Here is a 20,869-nt window from a genome sequence, read left to right as displayed (position 1 = left end):
TGTGTATAATATTGTCAGTATCATTTACAAAATCAAATCAATGCAACTGCTAAAAAACAGAATGAATTCAAACCGCAGAATACCATAGAGTATCATATCATCCATATTCATTGCGTTTGTCCATGTTGATGATACGCAAAAACCGCCACAATATGCTACACCACAGAGGTTCTAAGCACGAGTAATGTGATCTTTGGTTGCTAGTAGCATTGTCGTTGCTGTAGTATTCTACACCTATGAGCCAAAACATTAAGACCACCTGCTTAATAGCTTGTTTGTTCGTTTTTGCAACAAAGTACATCCCCGATTTTGCGTATCAGAAATCCGACAGTTTGTTGGTAGGTTTGTGGAGGTATAGGGCATTCGATGTCTACATACAGGTCATCAAATCGCATGAATAATTGGGCTGCTGATTTGAGTACGCGGCGATGCCTCCCGATAGCGACCCAGGCGGGTTCCATAGGATTTACATCGGGCGAATTTCGTAGCCGAGACATCATCGTCAGTTCACTATAATCTTCCTCAAACCACCGTAGCACGATTCTGGCTCCGAGGCACAGACAATTATACTGCTGAAAGATGACATCACTGTCGGGGAAGACATCAAGCATGAAGGGATGCAGATGGTTTACAGTTGGCGGCGTGCCTTCGATTACTGTCAAAGTTCCCATGCAAGCGCACTAGAATGTCTCCCATAGCATAACAAGGCCCCTATTACACGATGAGCTTAAAGTATACACCTATGCATCAGCACCCCAAGCGTGCATATCTGTGACTACCGGCTGCTTCACGTAGCTCTATAACCCCATCCACGCGTTATACACCCGGAGAGCATGAGCAGTAGACAGTAATAACGCACGAAACGCAAATAGGACTGTCTGCTCTCTTGTAAAGTCGTTCGTTCTGCCGCGCGAAACACAAGGGGGAGCGTGTGACGTTTTAGAATGTCATTCGTACAAATCTTTTATGTGAGTTCAAAGTTCCTATTTAATAAGAAATTGTTTTTTATCATTATTTATTAAGTAATTGTTGTTCTCTTACATAGGTTGCTACTGTTCTGAATTACAGACCCAACAGGTGGTTTTATATTACGACACTTGGTTACACAGGTATACGTATACCTAAATTTGTTGTGAAGGCAGCATTTGGCTTTTTAATGCGGTTTTTCGCGTCATCTCCGGCTCCGCCATTTTCCATGTAAACCGACATAACATGCGATATAGTGCACAAAGAAATTCCATCCACATGACTACTCTCCAATGCACACTTACGGCTCTGGCAGATGGTTCGTCGAACCAGTTCCACACTATTTCTCCATTGTTTCACTCTCAAATAGCATGCAGGGAAAACGTGCATGCTCTGATTTCTCTTATTTTATTATAACTGTCATTTCTCTGTGGATGTCAACAAAACTTGGAGACTAAAGTTTCGTGAAAAGATTTCGCAACGACGAGGAACGCCTCTCTTTTAATAATTGACACCCCAAATCGCACATCGTATCTGTGACACTTAGTTCCATGAATAAAAAAGAGAACTTTATCTGGAGAAGATTCTCAAAGCAAAAGAACATTCTCTGAGAAAGTTCTCAGTTTCGAATGAATAAAAAATCTGAAGTATATTCTCTGAGGACGGAGTTCTTCCTCACTACCTCCCCTCCTTCTTGAGAAGGTTCTCGGTGTGTGTCGTCTTCTTCATCCGGCGCAGAACACACGCCTTATCTTATACTTCATTCAAACCGGTCAAAAAGGCAGACTATTCGATGTACAAATATGTAACGCAGACTGTTCGATGTACAAATATGGAACTGGCATCAATGTGTTCTAGAAGAGTTGCGCCACGTTTCGATTTTATTTGTAAGTGAAGCAACAAATTCCAGAATGAGATTTTCACTCTGCAGCGGAGTGTGCGCTGATATGAAACTTCCTTGCAGATTGAAACTGTGTGCCGGACCGAGACTTGAACTCGGGACCTTTCCCTTTCGCGGGCAAGTGCTCTACCAACTGAGCTACCCAAGCACGACTCACGTCCAGTCCTCGCAGCTTTACTTCTGCCAGTACCTCGTCTCCTACCTTCCAAACTTTACAGAAGCTCTCCTGCGAACCTTGCAGAACTAACACTCCTAAAAGAAAGGATATTGGGGAGACATGGCTTAGCCACAACCTGGGGGATGTTTCCAGAATGAGATTTTCACTCTGCAGTGGAGTGTGCGCTGATATGAAACTTTCTGTCAGATTAAAACTGTGTGCCGGACCGAGACTCTAACTCGGGACCTTTGCCTTTCGCTGGCAAGTGCTCTACCATCTGAGCTACCCAAGCATGAGTCACGCCCCGTCCTCGCAGCTTTACTTCTGCCAGTACCTCGTCTCCTACCTTCCAAACTTTGCAGAAGCTCTCATGCGAACCTTGCAGAACTAGCACTCCTGAAAGAATAGGCAAAGGTCTGGAGTTCGAGTCTCGGTCCGGCACACGGTTATAATCTGCCAAGAAGTTTCATATGAGCGCGCACTCCGCTGCAGAGTGAAAATCTCATTCTGGAAACATCCCCCAGGTTGTGGCTAAGCCATGTCTCCCCAATATCCTTTCTTTTAGGAGTGTTAGTTCTGCAAGGTTCGCAGGAGAGCTTCTGTAAAGTTTGGAAGGTAGGAGACGAGGTACTGGCAGAAGTAAAGCTGTGAGGAGGGGACGTGAGTCGTGCTTGGGTAGCTCAGTTGGTAGAGCACTTGCCCGCGAAAGGCAAAGGTCCCGAGTTCAATTCTCAGTCCGGCACACAGTTTCAATCTGCAAGGAAGTTTCAAGCAACAAATTGTTAAGGCGATATACCAACAGTTTACGAAAGTGCATTTTCTGATGATTTTACAGAATTTTCGACATGCGGGATACACTTTTGTTATTGAAGTGAACGCATTATGCGATCGAAATCTTAATGACACATCCCGCCTTCATCTACTCCAAACCCAAACTCTGTCAGAGTTTTCTAACACGAGGTAATTTTGCTTGAAGATGACACACAATGGTTCGTTCGCACGTCAAATACGTAAGCAGCAGTCAGTGCCAAAATCACAAAAATCTGCGGGTGGCTATATGTACAGCTTTGCTTGCTCATCGTCAATTGGCTCGTGAACAACACCGACCATTCCTATCCTGTATCGTTACTGGTGACGAGAAATTGTGTCTTTATTCTAACATAAGAGAAAGAAAGGAAAGGACGAGCGCAAACAAAGCAACCACTCTCCGTGCAAAGTCCTGCACTCATCCACAAAAGATAATGTTGTGCATTTGATGGAACAGCGACGGTGTGGTATACTACAGATTGCTTCCCCAAGGCCTAACCATTACTGCTGTGTAGAACTTCTTGTGTAGAATTTCTCGCTTACCACGACCAATGAACTCCGACTTGACTGTCGGAGAATGCGTGATTTACGTGTGCAAACCGAACCTAAACTCGACCGGCATCGTTTGTCCCTTCAACTACAGTGGTAATCACTGAGTGAAGTGGCGCAGTGATTAGCACGCTGGATTCGCATCTCGGAGGACGACGATTTAAACCTACGGCCCGCCGTCCTTATATTGGTTTTCCGTGATTTCCCTAAATTGCTTCAGACAAATGTCGGGATGGTTCCTTTGAAAGGGCACGGCCGACTTCCTTCCCATCCTTCCCTAATACGATGGGACCGATGACCTCGTTGTTGGTCCACCTACCCCAAATCAACCAACCAACTAGTGGTCGTCAATGCGGCCCGCGGGCCGCATGCGACGCGAATCAAGTGTTTTCAGCCGTATTCTAGCAACTAACAGCAGAATCCAAAAACGTCAAATAACTTTAAGAGCTTCTTAGAAGTGAATTTTTTTTTTTTTGCTCAATAATAACCAAAATTACTTACAGAGACAGTAGTATTTTAAGATGTGCTTAATTTTAATTCACTTCGGTGAGGTAAGTAAAGTAGCACGGCCACTGCTTGATTAATAGAGATGATTGGGGTAATATTATATTGTTAGTCTTATAACGTTGACAACTCACAGGAGTGAGCAACTAACGCTATGGTACAAATGTGTAGGGTACAAATATCAAACAGAAGTAACACCGATTCGTGAATGCGCATTAGAGAGACGGTCATCTTCAAATGTGGTACATGTTTGTAGCAAGTAATATGGGAATGAATTAAGGCCGTTGTAGTAAAAGAAAAATGACGTTCAGAATATTTAATAAGATTTGAGATCGTGTTTAATATTGCATTTATAGTGTACTAATTTATGTAGGTTACCAACATAATAATGTCGATAAGGGAAGGTGTGGTAAAGTAGCTAGTATGAGAAAGGTGACCACTGCGTAGTTTTTGCCCTGGAAAGCGCTGCTGTCTGCCGAGAAATTGTGACACTAGTTCTAACACGAGGACTATTCGGAAAGTAATGTCCTATCGATCGCGAAATGGCAACCATTCTGAAAATAAAATTATTTGTAGTAGTAAGCTACACCTTTCAGCTACTTTTCTACGTAGTCGCCGCACCGACTTAGACGTTTGTCGTAGCTTTGTACCATCTTTCCAGTACACTTGTCGTAGAAGGTAGCCACCTGTGCTTTTCGTCAATTCTCTACGCTCGACTACAGCCTATTGTCTGTGCCATATGTTGTCTTCATAGCCAATGGTTCATTTGAGCAGAGATGAAACTCACGACGAGATAATTACAGGCTGTGTTGTGGGTGACCAAAAACTTTCCATAGAAGACGCTGAGGGAGAACATTCATTGCCCTGGAGAGTGCGGCCGAGAACTGTCATGAAGAACGAAACGCATGACAGTAGTGTTATGTGGGCTGCATGACGTCAGGCGAAATCTTTCACTCGGCGCTCATACTTGGCGGGAGACACTATTTTCGAGGCATCCTTATGTGTTCGATGTGCGCTCAGAGTTCAAAAGAGTCACGTGCCACATTCAACGGGCATACTAGATCCACACATCTGTGCAAAACTTCATTGGATTTTCGCAGTGGTTTCCATTTCGCGAGCTATCGGAACTTACTTTCCGAATAGCTCTCGTATATATCGTCATAGTTGTCAGTGAGAGACAGAGGAAACTTGTTCCCTTACGTTTTAGTAAATACTTTTTTCTGAGTCAACTAATCTAAGTCCTGTATATCATTCTTCATACCTCACTTGTGTGACGAGCAATAATTTTTACAATATCAATGTTTAAACAACGTCCTTTGGCGTACCAATGTAATTACTTGTTACTTATTTCAAATTGATTGTCTCTTCCTCCCCCACCCCCGTGAACCGTCGATCTTGTCGTCGGTGGGGTGGCTTGCGTGCATCAGCGATACAGAGTGGAGAGATATCTGTTGGAAAACCAGACAGACACGTGGCTCCTGAGGAAGGCCAGCAGCCTTTCCAGTAGTTGCAATGACAGCTATGATACATTTCTTTAATCTCCACATCTGCAGAGCTAGTTGGCGTATAAACTTGTACGACTGTGGTGGGTGTTGGCTTCGTGTCTGTGATTGACTGATCTAGCCTTGTAACATCGACCAAATCGATCTTGCTGTGTTGTACTGCAAACGGCTGAAAGCAAGGAGAAACTACAGCCGTAATTCTTCCCAAGAGCATGCAGCTCTACTCTATGGTTAAATTATGATGGATTCTTCTTGGGTGAAATATTCCGGAAGTAAAATAGTCGCCCATTCGTGTGGGGACTACTCAAGAGGACGTCGTTATCAGGAGAAACAAAACTGGCGTTCTATGGATCGGAGACTGGGATGTTTGATCCATTAATTGGGCAGTTAGGTTGGAAAATTTAAAAAGGGAAATGGATTGGTTGGTTAGATATACTGGGAATTAGTGAAATTCGGTGGCAGGAGGAACAGAACTTCTGGTCAAGTGAATACAGGGTTATAAATACAAAATCAGATAGGCGTAATGCAGGAGTTGGTTTAATAATGAATAAGAAAATAGGAATGCGAGTAAGCCACTATGAACAGCACAGTGGACGCATTATTGTGGCCAAGATAGACACGAAACCCACACCCACCACAGTCGTACAAGTTTATATGCCAACTAGCTCCGCAGATGAAAAGATTGAAGAAATGTATGACGACTTAAAAGAAATTGTTCAGATAATTAAGGAAGACGAAAATGTAATAGTGATGGGGGACCGAAACTCGCGAGGAAAAGGAAGAGAAGGAAATATAGTAGGTGAATATGAACAAGGGGAAAGTAATGAATGAGGAAACCGTCTGGTAGAGTTTTGCACAGAGCATAATTCAACCATCGTCAACATTTGGTTTAAAAATCATAAAAGAGGGATGTATACGTGCAAGAGATCTGGAGACACTGGGAGGTTTCAGATGGATACATAATGGTAAGACAGAGACTTAGGAGCCAGATTTTAAATTTTAAGACATTTCCAGGGCCAGATGTGGACTCTGACCACAATCTATTGATTACGAACTACAGATTAAAAACTAAGAAACTGCAAAAAGGTGGAAATTTAAGGAGATGGGACCTGGATAAACTGAAAGATAGGGTTGTAGGCCATCCCCGATGTTATTCAATATGTACACTGAGCAAGCACTAAAGGAAACCAAAGAATAAATAGGAGAAGGAATTAAGGTTCAGGGGGAAGAAATAAAGACTTTGAGATTTGCCCATGACATTGTAATTCTGTCAGAGACAGCAAAAGACTTGGATAAGCAGTGAACGGAGTGGATAGAGTCTTGAAACATGGATATAATATGAACATCAACAAAAGCAAAACAAGAATAATGGAATTTAGTCGAACTAAATCAGCTTAGGGAATTAGACTAGGAAACGAGACATTTAAAGTAGTAGATGAGTTTTGCTATTTTGTCAGTAAAATAACGGTTGATGGTGGAAGTAGAGAGGATATAAAATGTAGACTGGCAATGGCAATGAAAGAGTTAGCGGTTGATAGGGCAAATTCTGTGACACCAAGGGATCACCAGTTTAGTATTGGAGGGAAGTGTGTGGAGTAAAAATCGTAGAGGGAGACCAAGAGATGAGTACAGCAAACAGATTCAGAAGTATGTATGTTGCAGTAGTTACTCAGCGATGAAGAAGTTGGCGAAGGACAGAGCAGCATAGAGAGCTACATCAAAGCTGTTTTCGGACTGGAGACCACAACAACAACAGTCTCTTCTGCGAACCAGTAAGCCGGTCGGGAAAAGTAGCCAATTTTTTCACTACAGTAAGAGTTAGTTATAGCACTGGTCAACACTCATTTTCTTGCCAAGGATATTTGAGTGGCTTTAGGATGGGTTAGTGGTGCCGAGGACGAATATAGCAACCATTTACGCAGTTTGGCTCTAGTTTTTGAGATAATGCATGATTTATTCAAAAAATTAGAAAAAATTGCTAATACTGAACTCGAGCGCTACAAACTACAATGAAAAAAGAAAATAATCTTTATAAATAGCTTCTATGAAAACCTGATACGCATTTGTCCACGTATAAAACATAATTGAAAAGTTTCTCTATAAGTATATCATTTTCCGTCCATGACGAACCGCTTCCTGCACGCTTTCCTTTTATAGGTCTCTTCAGAACAGTCACGTTGCAGATTCCAGCAATAATCTGCCATCATATGCCTGTCCCATCTTCCTTTATATCTTTCCTCTATTCCTTTCATATCTTGATGGAACCGCTCCAAGTGGCTGTGAAGGAAGTGCAATTTTATGCTCATGTTAGCTCCTAAGTTTTGTCCTCGTGGTCTCGCGGGGTCCCGGGTTCGATTCCCGGCGGGGTCACGGATTTTTCCTGCCTCGAGATGACTGGGTGTTGTTGTGTCGTCTTCATCACCCCCATTACGGTCGGAGGAAGGCAACGGCAAACCACCTCCATTAGGACCTTGCCTAGTAAGGCGGTGCGTGTCTCCCCTACGCTCTGTAAAGAAGCATGGGACTTCATTTCCATTTTGAAAGTTAGTGAGCATGTTTTTGACCAGTTCCTCGTAATTGGGAGCTTTATGATTGCCCAAAAAACATTTTACAACAGCGACAAAACTGTTCCAGGCCGATGCTTCAGTGACAGTCATGACACTTGTAAAATTGGTATCGTTGAGGACCATCAAATATTCCTGCCTTAAGTTTTTCACTACTGAGTCCAGGGAACGTATTGCAGATGTATGTGAAGCAATTACCATTTCTGTCTAAAGCTTTGGTGAATTGCTTCATTAGTCCTAACTTAATATGTAATGGTGGAAGAACAATCTTGTCCCTACTAACCAGAGGTTCATTAATGATGTTTGCTTCACCAACAGCCATATGTTCCCTTGGAGGCCATGTTTTCTGCTTCCAATGTTCGTGCTTTGCCCTACTATCCCACATGCAGATAAAACATGGGTGCTTTGTGTATCCACTTTGTTGTCCAAGCAAGAAGTTCACCATTTTCAAATCAACACAAATCAACCACTGGTGCTGCATATACTGAATTTTCTGCAGAACCATCTTGATGTTAGCATATGCTTCACAAAGTTTTGTTGAGTGGGCAATTGGAATAGATGCGTAACGATTGCCATTGTGTAGGAGAACACATTTTAAACTTCTAGTGGAACTGTCTATGAAGAGACGCCAGTCCTCTGGTCTATATTCCGGCAGCCCCAATTCAAGTAAAAGTCCAGGTATATTGCTGCAATACACTATAACCTCTTCTTGGTTGAAGTATGGAAGAAGGTTTTCATCTCTCGTCCGGTAAGCTGTTATTTTAACACTTGGATGAAGACAGTTCTTTTCCTTAAGCCTGGATGCTAAGAGTTCTGATGCTTGCTTTGAAAGATTGAGTTCTCGTATCAAGTCACTGAGCTCCTTCTGGTCGAACTGCTGGGGTTGTGTCTCACGTCCTTCGTATTCCGAACCACTACTTGTACATTCCTCGGCGTGCACATCGTCATCTGATGATGTTAGGGTGGGTAATGTTGTGAAGGTTGGTACAGGAACATCGTTGCTGTGCACCACCGGTCTTCTTGCTGACTCCAAATCGGGATATTCCCACTTTCGTTTTTTGAACCTATTAAAACCTTTCACATTAACAATGCAAAAATAGCAATCATCTGTATGGTTCTTCTGCTCTCGCCATACCATAGGCACTCCGAAGTTTAAGCTTTTCCTTTTTCGTTTTGTCCACTGCCGTAAGCACTCCACACAGCATTTACAAACTTTATGGGGTGCCCACGCCTTGTCTTGATCTCCAAGTTTAATTCCGAAATATGCCAGATACGCTTCCTTCACAAAAGGAGTGATATTCTTCCTGTTCTTTTGAAGAACGTATTCACCACAAATGTAACAGAACTCATCTGGATGGTTCACGCAAAGATGGCATGAAGAACTCATGTTTTCCTAAAACAAAATTGCACAAATACTACATATTATGCAGAACTTTCTTGTATTTGCATGTCAATCACATCCAACAAACATCATTAATTGTTTTGTGTGAAATGAATACTCACCTCTTATTTGCTACGTCACGATGAAAAGGTTCTATCTCCTTGAAGCTGCACTGCACATGTGTGTGACTTTCGACCATCGCCATTTTTCTTCTTTACACTGAACGCTACCTATCGGCTGTTGCGGGGATTACCTCGGCCAACAAATGAATGTCGAGTACCGCCGAATTCAAATCTGCACAACCCTCAATATCTTCAACACACGCACCGCACAACAGGACTGAACACATGCTGACAGTGTGATGTTTGCATGATGTAATCCTCAACCACAAAGATGCACTCCCTGAGCACAATTGTTTAATAAAAATAGTACAATATCACTAATTAAGAAACAGGTAGCAAATACATTACACCATATATGGACCCTGCAGTCGATATTATCCACATGAAACTCTCATTTCCACAAATAACCTATATCTCAAAAACCAGAGCCAATCTGGAAAAAGTACAAATATACTCGGAATGAGTATCATAACAATATCCCATTTTCGTTCAAACTTCCCTGGCAACGAAAAAAAAATTTTATTTTGTAGAGCTGTGTAATCAGAACACTCATAAGACAACGGATAAAACTGAATTCTATCATCCGCTATTCTATCCCTCCGTAACAACTATGAATTAGTTTAACTGCATTACTTAAAACGGTCTCTGTTCTGTTATATTTTGCATAATACAAAAGTTCTATTAAAAAGGATCTGCTGCAGTCGCTTGGTATAGTTTCAGATAGTAGGGTATCAAGACAGTTAGAGAATATGTCCGCAAGTCAGAACAACAAGCACGGAATCTTGTTGCCACGGCACTGGCCACAGTATCAGCTACGATGTAGAAAACTGGTCACTGTTTAAACCTTCATAAAAATGAACGTAGTTTGATTTTTTTTCTTTTTCACTTATAAATATTTGGTGTGATACCTTACGATGCGTAGATTCAAACGTGTAAGTGGTAAGCTTCCATCAATAACAGTGGTTTAGTGAAAACTGCCCCCACCCCTCCTCCCACCGCCCCCTCTAAAATGGTTCAAATGGCTCTGAGCACTATGGGACTCAACTGCTGTGGTCATAAGTCCCCTAGAACTTAGAACTACTTAAACCTAACTAACCTATGGACATCACACACATCCATGCCCGAGGCAGGATTCGAACCTGCGACCGTAGCGGTCGTGCGGTTCCAGACTGTAGTGCCTTTAACCGCTCGGCCACCGCCCCCTCTCTCCAGTTTCCACTCTCCTTCCCATGCGGCCCTAGGTGTTGTCCTATAACATCAATTTCGGCTCTTAAGCAGAAAAATTTGACGACAGCTGTGACAAATTGACAAAAAACACTACACAGCAGTTGTATGGGAAAGACATTCCGCACCCATCTTATTTATTTGACCTTGTGCCCTCAGATTTTCCCCATTTCCGCTCTCTATCGAAAAATGTTGAACTTCCTTTGCAAATGAAAATGCGCTTCAGACGTGGATCGACATGTTCTTCGCCTCAAAACCACGTGATTTCCACAGCCAAGAAATCGGAAAGTTACCCCAGCATTGGCAGAGAACACGTTATTGATGACTGAAGTCTCTGTTATATGCATCTTTGGTGTTTATTAAACTTATGGAAAAACGCTATGAACTTATGCACCAGCCCAATAACATTGCATACATTTCAACCCTACAAAAAAACTTAAGGGTGTGTTAGTAGGAGAGCCTATCGTTCTCAACACCAATTGAAGGAAATACACAATAAAGAAGGCAACGCATTCCAGAGCCCTAGCTGTCGTACAGGCCACTGCTAGTGAATACAAAACGAGCTGCCCATTTTTCACCTGTTACGATGTCCTCCGTCGGTCCTGTCTGATAAGGGCGCCACACTGCATAGCAATACTCTAGCGGAAGACGGACAAGTGTAGTGTAGGCAGTCTCTTTAGTAAACTTATATCTTCTAATAGTTCTGGCAATAAATTTCGTTCTTTGTTAAGCTTTCCTCACAACATTATGTGTATGATAGCTCCAATTTCAGTTGTTCGTAGTTTTAATTCCTAGGTATTTACGTGAATTAGCAGCCTTTAGATTTGTGTGGTATGTAGTGTAAACGAAATTTAAGAGATTCCCCTTAGTACTCATGATGACCTCACACTTTTCTCTGTTCAGGTCCAATTGCCACTTTTCGCACTATGCAGATATTTTGTTTAAATCATTTTGCAATTGGTTTTGATCTTCTAATGATTTCACTGCACGGTAAATGACATCATCGTCTACAAACAACCTAAGATAACTGCTCGGATTGTCTCCTAATCTTTTATATATATTAGGAACAGCAGGCGACTTATAATATTTCCTTGTGAAATTGATGCTATTTATATAGGAACAACTCTACTGAATTCTACAACAAATGCGCTTGGAATGTCTTGAGAGAGTTACAACAGGAAATTACTTTAGTTCTAGATTTAAATTGATCGTTGCCTGAATCCTGTCTGCTTTGTATCGAATTCATCAAAAATCCCAGTAGTTGAAATGGCATGGATATACTAACAAGTTCACAAACTACAACAATTATTTCTTATAGTTCACGGCCTGGAGGAAGTAATTATTATCGTTAATTCCCCATTTAAAAGAGCGTTAAAACACAATCAATTTTCATGGCACTTTTTTGTCTCTTTCTTTTCTCTTCCCAAAAACCTCTCATATATTCACTGCGCTTCATCTTCCTCTCTTTTGTCCACTTCTTTCCTGGCTTCTTGTCTTTTGGTGTTTCCTCGAATTTCTGTTTCCTGATTTTTTTTCTGTTTGTTATTTCTTCAGTGGAGATATTTAATTCCTTGAGGTCTTCCATTCCTTTGCCCAGTTACTTTTCACCGTATTACTCATCACTATGTTAAAAATCTTCTTGATCAGCCTATTTTCTTTCGTTCATCCTATATATACGCCCTTCTTTTTCTGATGTTGTCTGTAACTGTCTCTGTCTGTTTGTACAGTTCTTTTGTCGGTCTTTTTGTCAAATCCCCTGTCTCTGAACTTTCTCAGAATTTTCCACTCTTACTTTTCCATTTCCTTGATTTTCGTTCTTCCCCGGATTACTGTCGTTTCTGAGGCATACAAGGATTCTGGTAAGACTACTACTTTGTAATGTCTTAATTTGGCATTAACGGAAATACTTCTTTTGTTGTAATGTTTCCATATAAGTCTGTAAGCTTTTTGCAGCTTTGCAACACTTTCTTGATTGGCTGTCGAGTTTAGTCCTGTTTTCTGCATAATCTCTCCCAGGTACTTGAAACTTTCTACTTGTGCTATCTTTCCATACCTTTTTACCAATGGATTTCTGTCTGTGGATTTTGTGTCCATGTACTGCGTTTTTTCATACGAAATTTGTAGTCCTGTTCCAGCTGCGATTTCATATAGTGTCTCTAGGGCTTCTTTCGCTTCTTTTCTGTTATTTGTTATGATGGCTATATCATTGGCAGAGGCCAGACATTTTATTTTGATGGTTCTATTTTTGTGCCTCCCCATCTTTACCCCATTGACTCCTTTGTCCCATGTCCTGATTATTTTCTCTAAAACTGCTTTAAATAAAGTGGGTGACAGGCCATCTCCCTGTCTCTCTCCTGTCTTGAGTTCGAACGGTTCCGAGATCTCTCCCCCCATGAACTTCACTTTGAATTTTGAATTTGTTAATGTTTCCTGGATTAGTTTTCTGGTCTTGTTGTCTACCTTCACTTCTTCCAATGTATTGAAAAGTGTTTGTCTATGGAGTCGTAGGCCTTCTTGAAATCAACAAATGTTATTGTGATGTTTCTGGACTTTCTCGTTGTTAATATTGTTCTCAGACACCAGAAGCGGCAGTAATAATATAGGTACTTGGCACTTGAATATTATTATGTTTCCGGTAAATCTGTCTGTCTTCCACTTATCTTAACTCTATTTTCGTTTTATGGTCAACTAGTAGGAAATAATTTACGTTTACCTATTTTATAGGATCTGCTGCTCATGAAAGGAAAAGGAATCGAAATATCGGCATTGGAAGCGATATGCCGGCCGCGGTGGCCGTGCGGTTCTAGGCGCTGCAGTCCGGAACCGCGGGACTACTACGGTCGCAGGTTCGAATCCTGCCTCGGGCATGGATGTGTGTGATGTCCTTAGTTTACTTAGGTTTAAGTAGTTCTTAGTTCTAGGGGACTGATGACCTAAGATGTAAAGTCCCATAGTGCTCAGAGCCATTTGAACCATTTTGAACCAAGCCATTTGAAGCGATGACGATCATAACAAGAGTGACGTGTCACGATCAACATCCAATGGTGACACTGAACAATAATCAAAAATACCTCTAACTGTAGCAGTCTCGGTTCCTAATTCTCAGCCAACATTCCAACTAGCTTGTATGTCCAAAGGCGTTTCGGAAGTTGCAATAAAAAGTGACTGCAATGAAAACCATCTGGGTCGTTATATTGGGCTGATTACTCAGATGTCAGTGGAAAAGAAGAAGGAGCTTTTACTAAATCCTTGAATCACTTCAAGGAATCACAATTTTGAAAGTGATGCAAGCCATTTCTAAAAAAATTTTAATTGTACTTGATTACATCAATATGCAATGTTGCTAGTATATTCGACTGTGTTTTGTTCCCTCCTGTCACTGACACTGTTGGAGGCATTTTTGGATCATTTATCATTAGGGTATCCACAAAATTCAAGAATGTGCATGAAGGTAGTCGTAAGCATGTCAAAACCCAGCTTCACTTGACAGCGTTAGCTGCAGCAAAAACTTCTCTTGAACATACATCTGTGGACGTGCAACTGCATAAAGTGATCGATGAAAACAGCCAAATATTGTCATGGATTCTCTCTTGTATACTTTTTTTGCTCTATATGCCTCTTAGGGACAAACAGACACATGAAGGTGTTTTATTAGATTTATTGAATTTGAAAACGGATTCTGGCGACGACAAGTTAAGGACTCATCTGGAAAAGTGGCGTCGTCATACTGTTTACACATCACCATCATCAAAAAGAATTCATAATTCGATGTTATTAGGGAGAATATAGCCACTATGATGTAAGCAAAGTGAAAATCCGGGAAGAATTTGTAGATTTTGTAGAACGAAAGTCACAGAATGTCTCATCAATCGCCGAAGCATTGACAGTTTGTAGATCAGTACTAGTCTGCCAGCAGAAGCTTGTGTAGTATTTGGCTTCAACGGCTGTTCTACGAGCGCATGCAGAGAGTGGTGTACAAGCCATTTTAGCAAAAAAATATTATCGAATCTAGTATATTCATTGCTAAAATCACAAACTCAACCTTGTGGTGGATGATGCAAATGCAGTGCCGGAAATTAGAAATACTGTTGCCACTGTAAAAGACAATATCAACTTTTTTAGAGAATCGACTACACGCTGGAAAAATGCTTCCAATTCATCCCGAATGTGTGAGACGAGACGGTCTGAAAAATATAAATCCATTAGACTATATACTCAACATTTACCATAGGTTGCGAGAATTCTGTCTACGGAGGGAAATTATGCGACGAGAAAACCTGCGTATATTAAAATATTAAAAAACTGGAAACCCGCCTCGATTGCGGAAAAAGCACCTAGTGTTAACCTAGGTTTCGGAGTAGATAATTACACCTTTTTCAGAACAATAAAACCCACAAGTGCCTAAAAAGACCTTTATCAATGATTAAAAGAACACCATAGCTATACATTTATAAACGAAAAAAAAGGAAAACACAAACAGTACATCTGTACAAAGTCAAAACCACTACTTAACTTAATGCTGTACGCTCCACCTCACACCCGCCTGTGTACGATGGGCCATGACCCGCCATAAACTGCAGCTCGGTTATTGGGTTCCTGCATACCAAAGTGCACAGCTTTTATTAATAATAATGAGCGTATGGCATTGGTGGCCGGGAGACCCCTCGCGGAGCGGTTCGGCTGCCGCTTCACAAGTTCTTTAACGCCACTACTTGCGAGTGAATGAGGATGAAATGATGATGAAACACACACAACACCCAGTCATCTCGATGCAGAGAAAAATCCCTGACCCCGCCGGGAATCGGACCCGGTACCCCGTGCGCGGGAAGCGAGAACGCTACCGCAAGACCACAAGCCGCGGACACAGCTTTTATTAATTCACGACAGAATAGGTTAAAACATAACTTGAAAGAAGTGCTTTAGGGTGAGCGAGCAAACTTGATGGTAGAAGAATAGTACCAAAAAGTCCGTTAAGTCTCGCGAAGTAGTTATGAGCACATCAGTCAATAGTCCATATAGCAATCTGTAATCCAGTCCAGTAGAGAACAGGTTCGAGTAGGACGTCCAGAGGATGAAGCCAACAATCTCGGACACTGCTTTTAAGGGCATTCTGGTCCCTAGCTGACGGGCCAGGTGATTCGCCGAGAGCGCTGCGTGTTCTGAGTACGGGTGACAAAATCGGGCCGGCCTGGGTGGACGAGCGATTCTAGGCGCTACAGTCTGGAACCGCGCGACCGTTACGGTCGCAGGTTCGAATCCTGCCTCGGGCATGGATGTGTGCGGTGTCCTTAGGTTAGTTAGGTTTAAGTAGTTCTAAGTTCTAGGGGACTGATGACCTCAGAAGTTAAGTCCCACAGTGCTCAGCCATATGAACCATTTTTTGAACAAAATCGGACGTGTATGTGGCATTCATCTGAAATCGGAAAGCGGACATGTGTGGTGGGCTCTTTGTGATGCCTGACAAATTTACGAAATCACTGTTAAGGATTTGATCACAGCTAAATATTTGTGACAAGCAAGACCATAAAACCGATTTCTGCTCGTTTCATATACTGCTATTTACGCTGCGCTCTTAAGTTCCTACCAAACGACATCCTCGAAAATCGCGACATACTCCAAATAAACAGCAAATTATTAGCGAGAAGTAAGATTATAAACATGGTTGCCCCTCGTTTTACTCTCATCAGTTTAAGCTGTACTCTTAGGGTACTGCCTAACCACACTACCAGAAATCGCGACATATTCGAAAACACACAGCCAAATACAAACATCAAAAAAAGTTTTGCATCACCTCGATTCCGAGAGTTCCGGAACCTGTACAGAAAATTTGAATATAGATCAACATAAACATCATTTCCGCTCTTTTTACTGCTCATGAAAACCACACATTGCATGTTGTACCACCACAGAGCGGGACTTTCAGAGGTGGTGGTCCAGATTGCTGTACACACTGGTACCTCTAATACGTCCTCTTGCAGTGATGCATGCGTGTATTCGTGCGGCATACTATCCACAAGTTCATCAAGGCGCTTTTGGTCCAGAGTGTCCCACTCCTCAACGGTTAATCGGCGTAGATCCCTCAGAGTGGTTAGTGGGTCACGTCGTCCATAGACAGCCCTTTTCAATCCATCCCAGGCATGTTCAATAGGGTTCATGTCTGGAGAACATGCTGGCCACTCTAGTCGAGCGATGTCGTTATCCTGAAGGAAGTCATTCACAAGATGTACACGATGGCGGCGTAAATTGTCGTCCATGAATACGAATGCCTCGCCAATATGCTGCCGATATGGTTGCACTATCGGTCGGAGGATGGCATTCACGTATCGTACAGCCGTTACGGCGCCTTCCATGTTCACCAGAGGCGAATGTCGGCCGAACATAACATCAACCCAAAACAGCAGGAAGCCTCCACCTTCCTGCACTCGCTGGACAGTGTGTCTAAGGCGTTCAGCCTGACCGGGTTGCCTCCAAACACGTCTCCGACGATTGTCTAGTTGAAAGCATACGCGACACTCATCGATGAAGAGAACGTGGTGCCAATCCTGAGCGGTCCATTGCCCATGTTGTTCGGCCTATCTGTACCGCGCTGCTTGGTGTAGTGGTTGCAAATATGGACCTCGCCAGGGGCGTCGGGAGTGAAGTTGCGCATCATGCAGCCTACTGCGCACAGTTTGAGGCGTAACACGACGTCCTGTGGCTGCACGAAAAGCATTATTCAACATGGTGGCTTTGTTGTCAGGGTTACTCCGAGCCATAAACTGTGGGCAGCGGTCATCCACTGCAGTAGTTGCCCTTGAGGGGGGGGGGGGGGGGGCTGTGCGAGGCATGTCGTCAACAATTCCTCTCTCTCTGTATCTCTTCCGTAACCGAACAACATCGCTTTGGTTCACTCCGAGACGCTTGGACAACACTTCCCTTGTTAAGAGCTCTTCCTGGCACTAAGCAACAACGCGGATGCGATCGAACTGCGGTATTGACCGTCTAGGCATGGTTGAATTACAGACAACACGAGCCGTGTACCTCCTTCCTGGAAGAATGACTGGAACTGATCGGCTGTCGGAACCCCTCCGTCTAATAGGCGCTGGTCATGCGTTGTTGTTTACATCTTTGGGCGGGTTTGGTGACATCTCCGAACAGTCAAGGGGACTGTGTCTGTGATACAATATCCACAGTCAACATCTCTCTCCAGGAGTTATGGGAACCAGGGTGATGCAAAACTTTGATGTGTGTATATGTGACAAGAAAGAATATGTACATCGTTGCTGCTCATTTTACTTAAGAAAAGTTTAAGCTACACTCTTAGATTCCTGCCGATGCATACCCTCGTAAATCGCGATATACGGTTTCGGAAAAAAAGGTCAAACATTTGGGACAATAAGGAATATAAATGCCACTGTTAATTGTTTCGGTCGCAGCAACTTCATCTTTCGTTTTTTAGACAAAGTGAAGTCACAAACTGGAAGGAACTCATAACTTAGAGAGCACACACTTTTACATCGAGTACTGCAAAACATACTTTTGTTATGAAAATAAGAAACTCCCAGAATGGGTTACAAACGTGAAGAAAGAAGAAAAATCATTTTTTCCGTTTTCCGTCGTCCTTAATAGCTTCAAAATTCGTGGAGTTATGTTCCGTCTTTGCAACTATCCGCAGGGACTGATGATCTAGTAGTTTTGTCCCTTTAATCATCCATCCAACCGTCCATACTACATTTTCTTAAAAGTTTTACAAATGATGTGTTATTAACTGGATTGAGTAAGGAGGGTTGCTAGGGTAGCCCATGCAGTTGTGCAAAGCCATTGTGCCAGAGAGGTGTGGTGGTTAGCACACCTACCTAGTGGGCAAGGGACGTGTGTTCGAATCCTGGCCGTGGTACAAATTTCCTTCCGTTACTTCAGTCTCCCTATATACGGCAGAGATGTTGGAGACTTGAAAAGGAGTCTGGAACCATATAGTTTCCTTTGCTTTTGAAGATTTGTTGAACAGAATGGACAGTGTCTCAGGAAGAGATTATAAGACGAACAGCCACAAAAGAAAACTGGAATAATTGTGTGTTGGCGGTTAAAATCAGGTGATGATGAGGAAACTAACTTAGGAAATGAGACGCTTTTTGCTATTCGGATGGAATAGTCACTGACGATGGCAGAAGTATCGAGGTTAGAAAATGCAGACTGACAACAGCATAAAAATGTGCATGTTGTGGAGAAACGTGTTAGGATTCATTATAAACGTGATTATTATGAAGCCTCTTCTGAAAGTATTTGTCCGGAGAGTAGCTTTGCATGAAAATCAAACGTGGGCGATAAAAACTACAGACAAGAAGTGAACAGAAGCTTTTGAAATTTGATGCTACAGAAGAATGCAGAAGACAAAAACGAGTAGATTGGATAATTAATGGAGGTATAACTTCGAAATGGGGAGAAAACAACTATTTGTTGCGGCAAGGTCTTTTCACGAAATTTCAAGCACAACTTTCTCCTCCGAATATGATAATATTTTGTTGATTCCAACCTCCAGAGGGAATGTTAATCGGTCGAGTAGTAGGTTGAAAGTGCTTATTTGAACCGTCTGCCAAGCACTTACGTGGGAATTGCAGAGTATTCATGTAGACGACAGTGTAGGTGACGACTTCACTAAAGGAACAGATAGGCTGGTAGGTCACACCGTAAAGCAGCAAGGAATAGTTAGTTGGGTAGTGAAGGGGAGTACAGAAACGAGGAAGGGGGTGGGACAGTGCTTTAATACAAAAAACAGATAGGAATGGATAAATGTGTAGTAGTGACGCAGATATGAAAAGCACAAGGCAGGCTGTCGTGGTGAGCTACATCAAATCAGTCTCAAACTTACGTACTCAGATACAGTAGAAAGAGAAAAACGGCATACAAATTTCGAAAAGTGAGGACATAAAGAAAGTAAGATGAATTGGAGGCTTACCTGTCAGTGAAATGCGCGAAGTCAGAGACAAGGATTTTATTGATGAGTCCGACATCTTTCACCATGAGGCAAGGCGTCATCATAAGGTAGAATCCTCCGAAAGGCACGTCGCCGAGCTCCTGGTATATCCTCTGGATACATGTGGGCAGCGACTCCCGGGCAAAGAGGGCGCGACGAGCACTTCCGAAGAGGAGTTCACTTTTCACGCACGGAACGCCGAGTCTCTTCCAGTAGTTATTCACAGACGACAAGTACACGTACAACAGAGCAATAATTACTGTTAAAATCAAGAGCGTTGTCCACAAACTGTCTGACCACAACATCTTTACGAGTTTTACAATAGACGACGAACTGTAGCACGCAAGACGTCGCAACTCTTAGATCTGATGTGCACTTGCCCTCTCGCCAGTTACTTGACAGTAGAGGTACCGCTGCTGCATAAGCAACCCACTACATGGCAGCTGAGAGGTCACAGCTTTCTTGGTGTATCACAGATGCGGTCGGAGTACCAGTCTGTGTTGTCACCGATGCCCCAGAGAAGCCGTGCGGCCGCCAGCACGTGGCGTGTGTATCGTCGATGCTGGTGGGCTCCGCCATAGCAGACGGTATCTAGCCCTGCACCGCGTGTGCACTGCGCACCTCCTGGGCGGACACTGGCGCCTCTCGCTGCTAACTCGCAGATAACGACACATCATGTAATCCGACCTTGCTCTTACGCAACAGCTGTCTGGTCTCCTGACAGGCAGGGCTGTTATTGTAGGCTTTACCCGACGACTGAAGCCTCTTTATTTCTGCATAACTGCTGCAACCTACATCCACTTGAACCAGCGTACCGAATTAAAGACTCGGTGTCTCTCTACAGTTTTTTACCCTCACCCTAGACCTCCCCCCCCCCCCCCGCCCCCTCGTTTTCCTCCAGTAGAAACTGACGCATCTGCTATGTCTCAGAATTTGACCTATCAACCAATCCCTTCTTTTATTCAAACTGAGCCATAACGATCCTTTCTCTCTATTTCATTTAATACTTCTTATTTAGTTTTATTTATCTATTTATTTGCATATCAACAATTTTAACCGCAGTATGAGTACGTCAAGAAATATTTTACAGAAAATACAATAGCATATAAATGGAGAGAAAAATACAGTCGTATAAAGAAAAATATAGAAATATGTAAGACAAAACAAACGCTACAACAAAGTGAAAGCTTCATAAGTTAGGGAAAACCACTGTCAATTTGCCTCTTATAACTATATAAC

The 20,869-nt window shown here is 42.6% G+C and overlaps 1 protein-coding gene across 1 annotated transcript in view; it reads right to left on the bottom strand.

Moving 5' to 3' along the window:
- The window catches only part of LOC124605485 (probable cytochrome P450 6a14), a 109,650-nt gene extending 89,394 nt beyond the window's left edge, over positions 1-20,256 (bottom strand). The window contains exon 1 of the mRNA XM_047137209.1: positions 19,613-20,256. Coding sequence (XP_046993165.1) covers positions 19,613-19,935 — 323 coding nt within the window. The 5' untranslated portion in view covers positions 19,936-20,256. The remainder of the gene's footprint in view (positions 1-19,612) is intronic.
- Positions 20,257-20,869: the final 613 nt, after the last annotated feature.

This window comes from Schistocerca americana, chromosome 3, assembly GCF_021461395.2.
Source record: "Schistocerca americana isolate TAMUIC-IGC-003095 chromosome 3, iqSchAmer2.1, whole genome shotgun sequence".
NCBI classification, from domain to species: Eukaryota; Metazoa; Arthropoda; class Insecta; order Orthoptera; family Acrididae; genus Schistocerca; species Schistocerca americana.
Note: the sequence above shows the minus strand (reverse complement) of the source record. Positions and strands in the feature narration are given on the sequence as shown.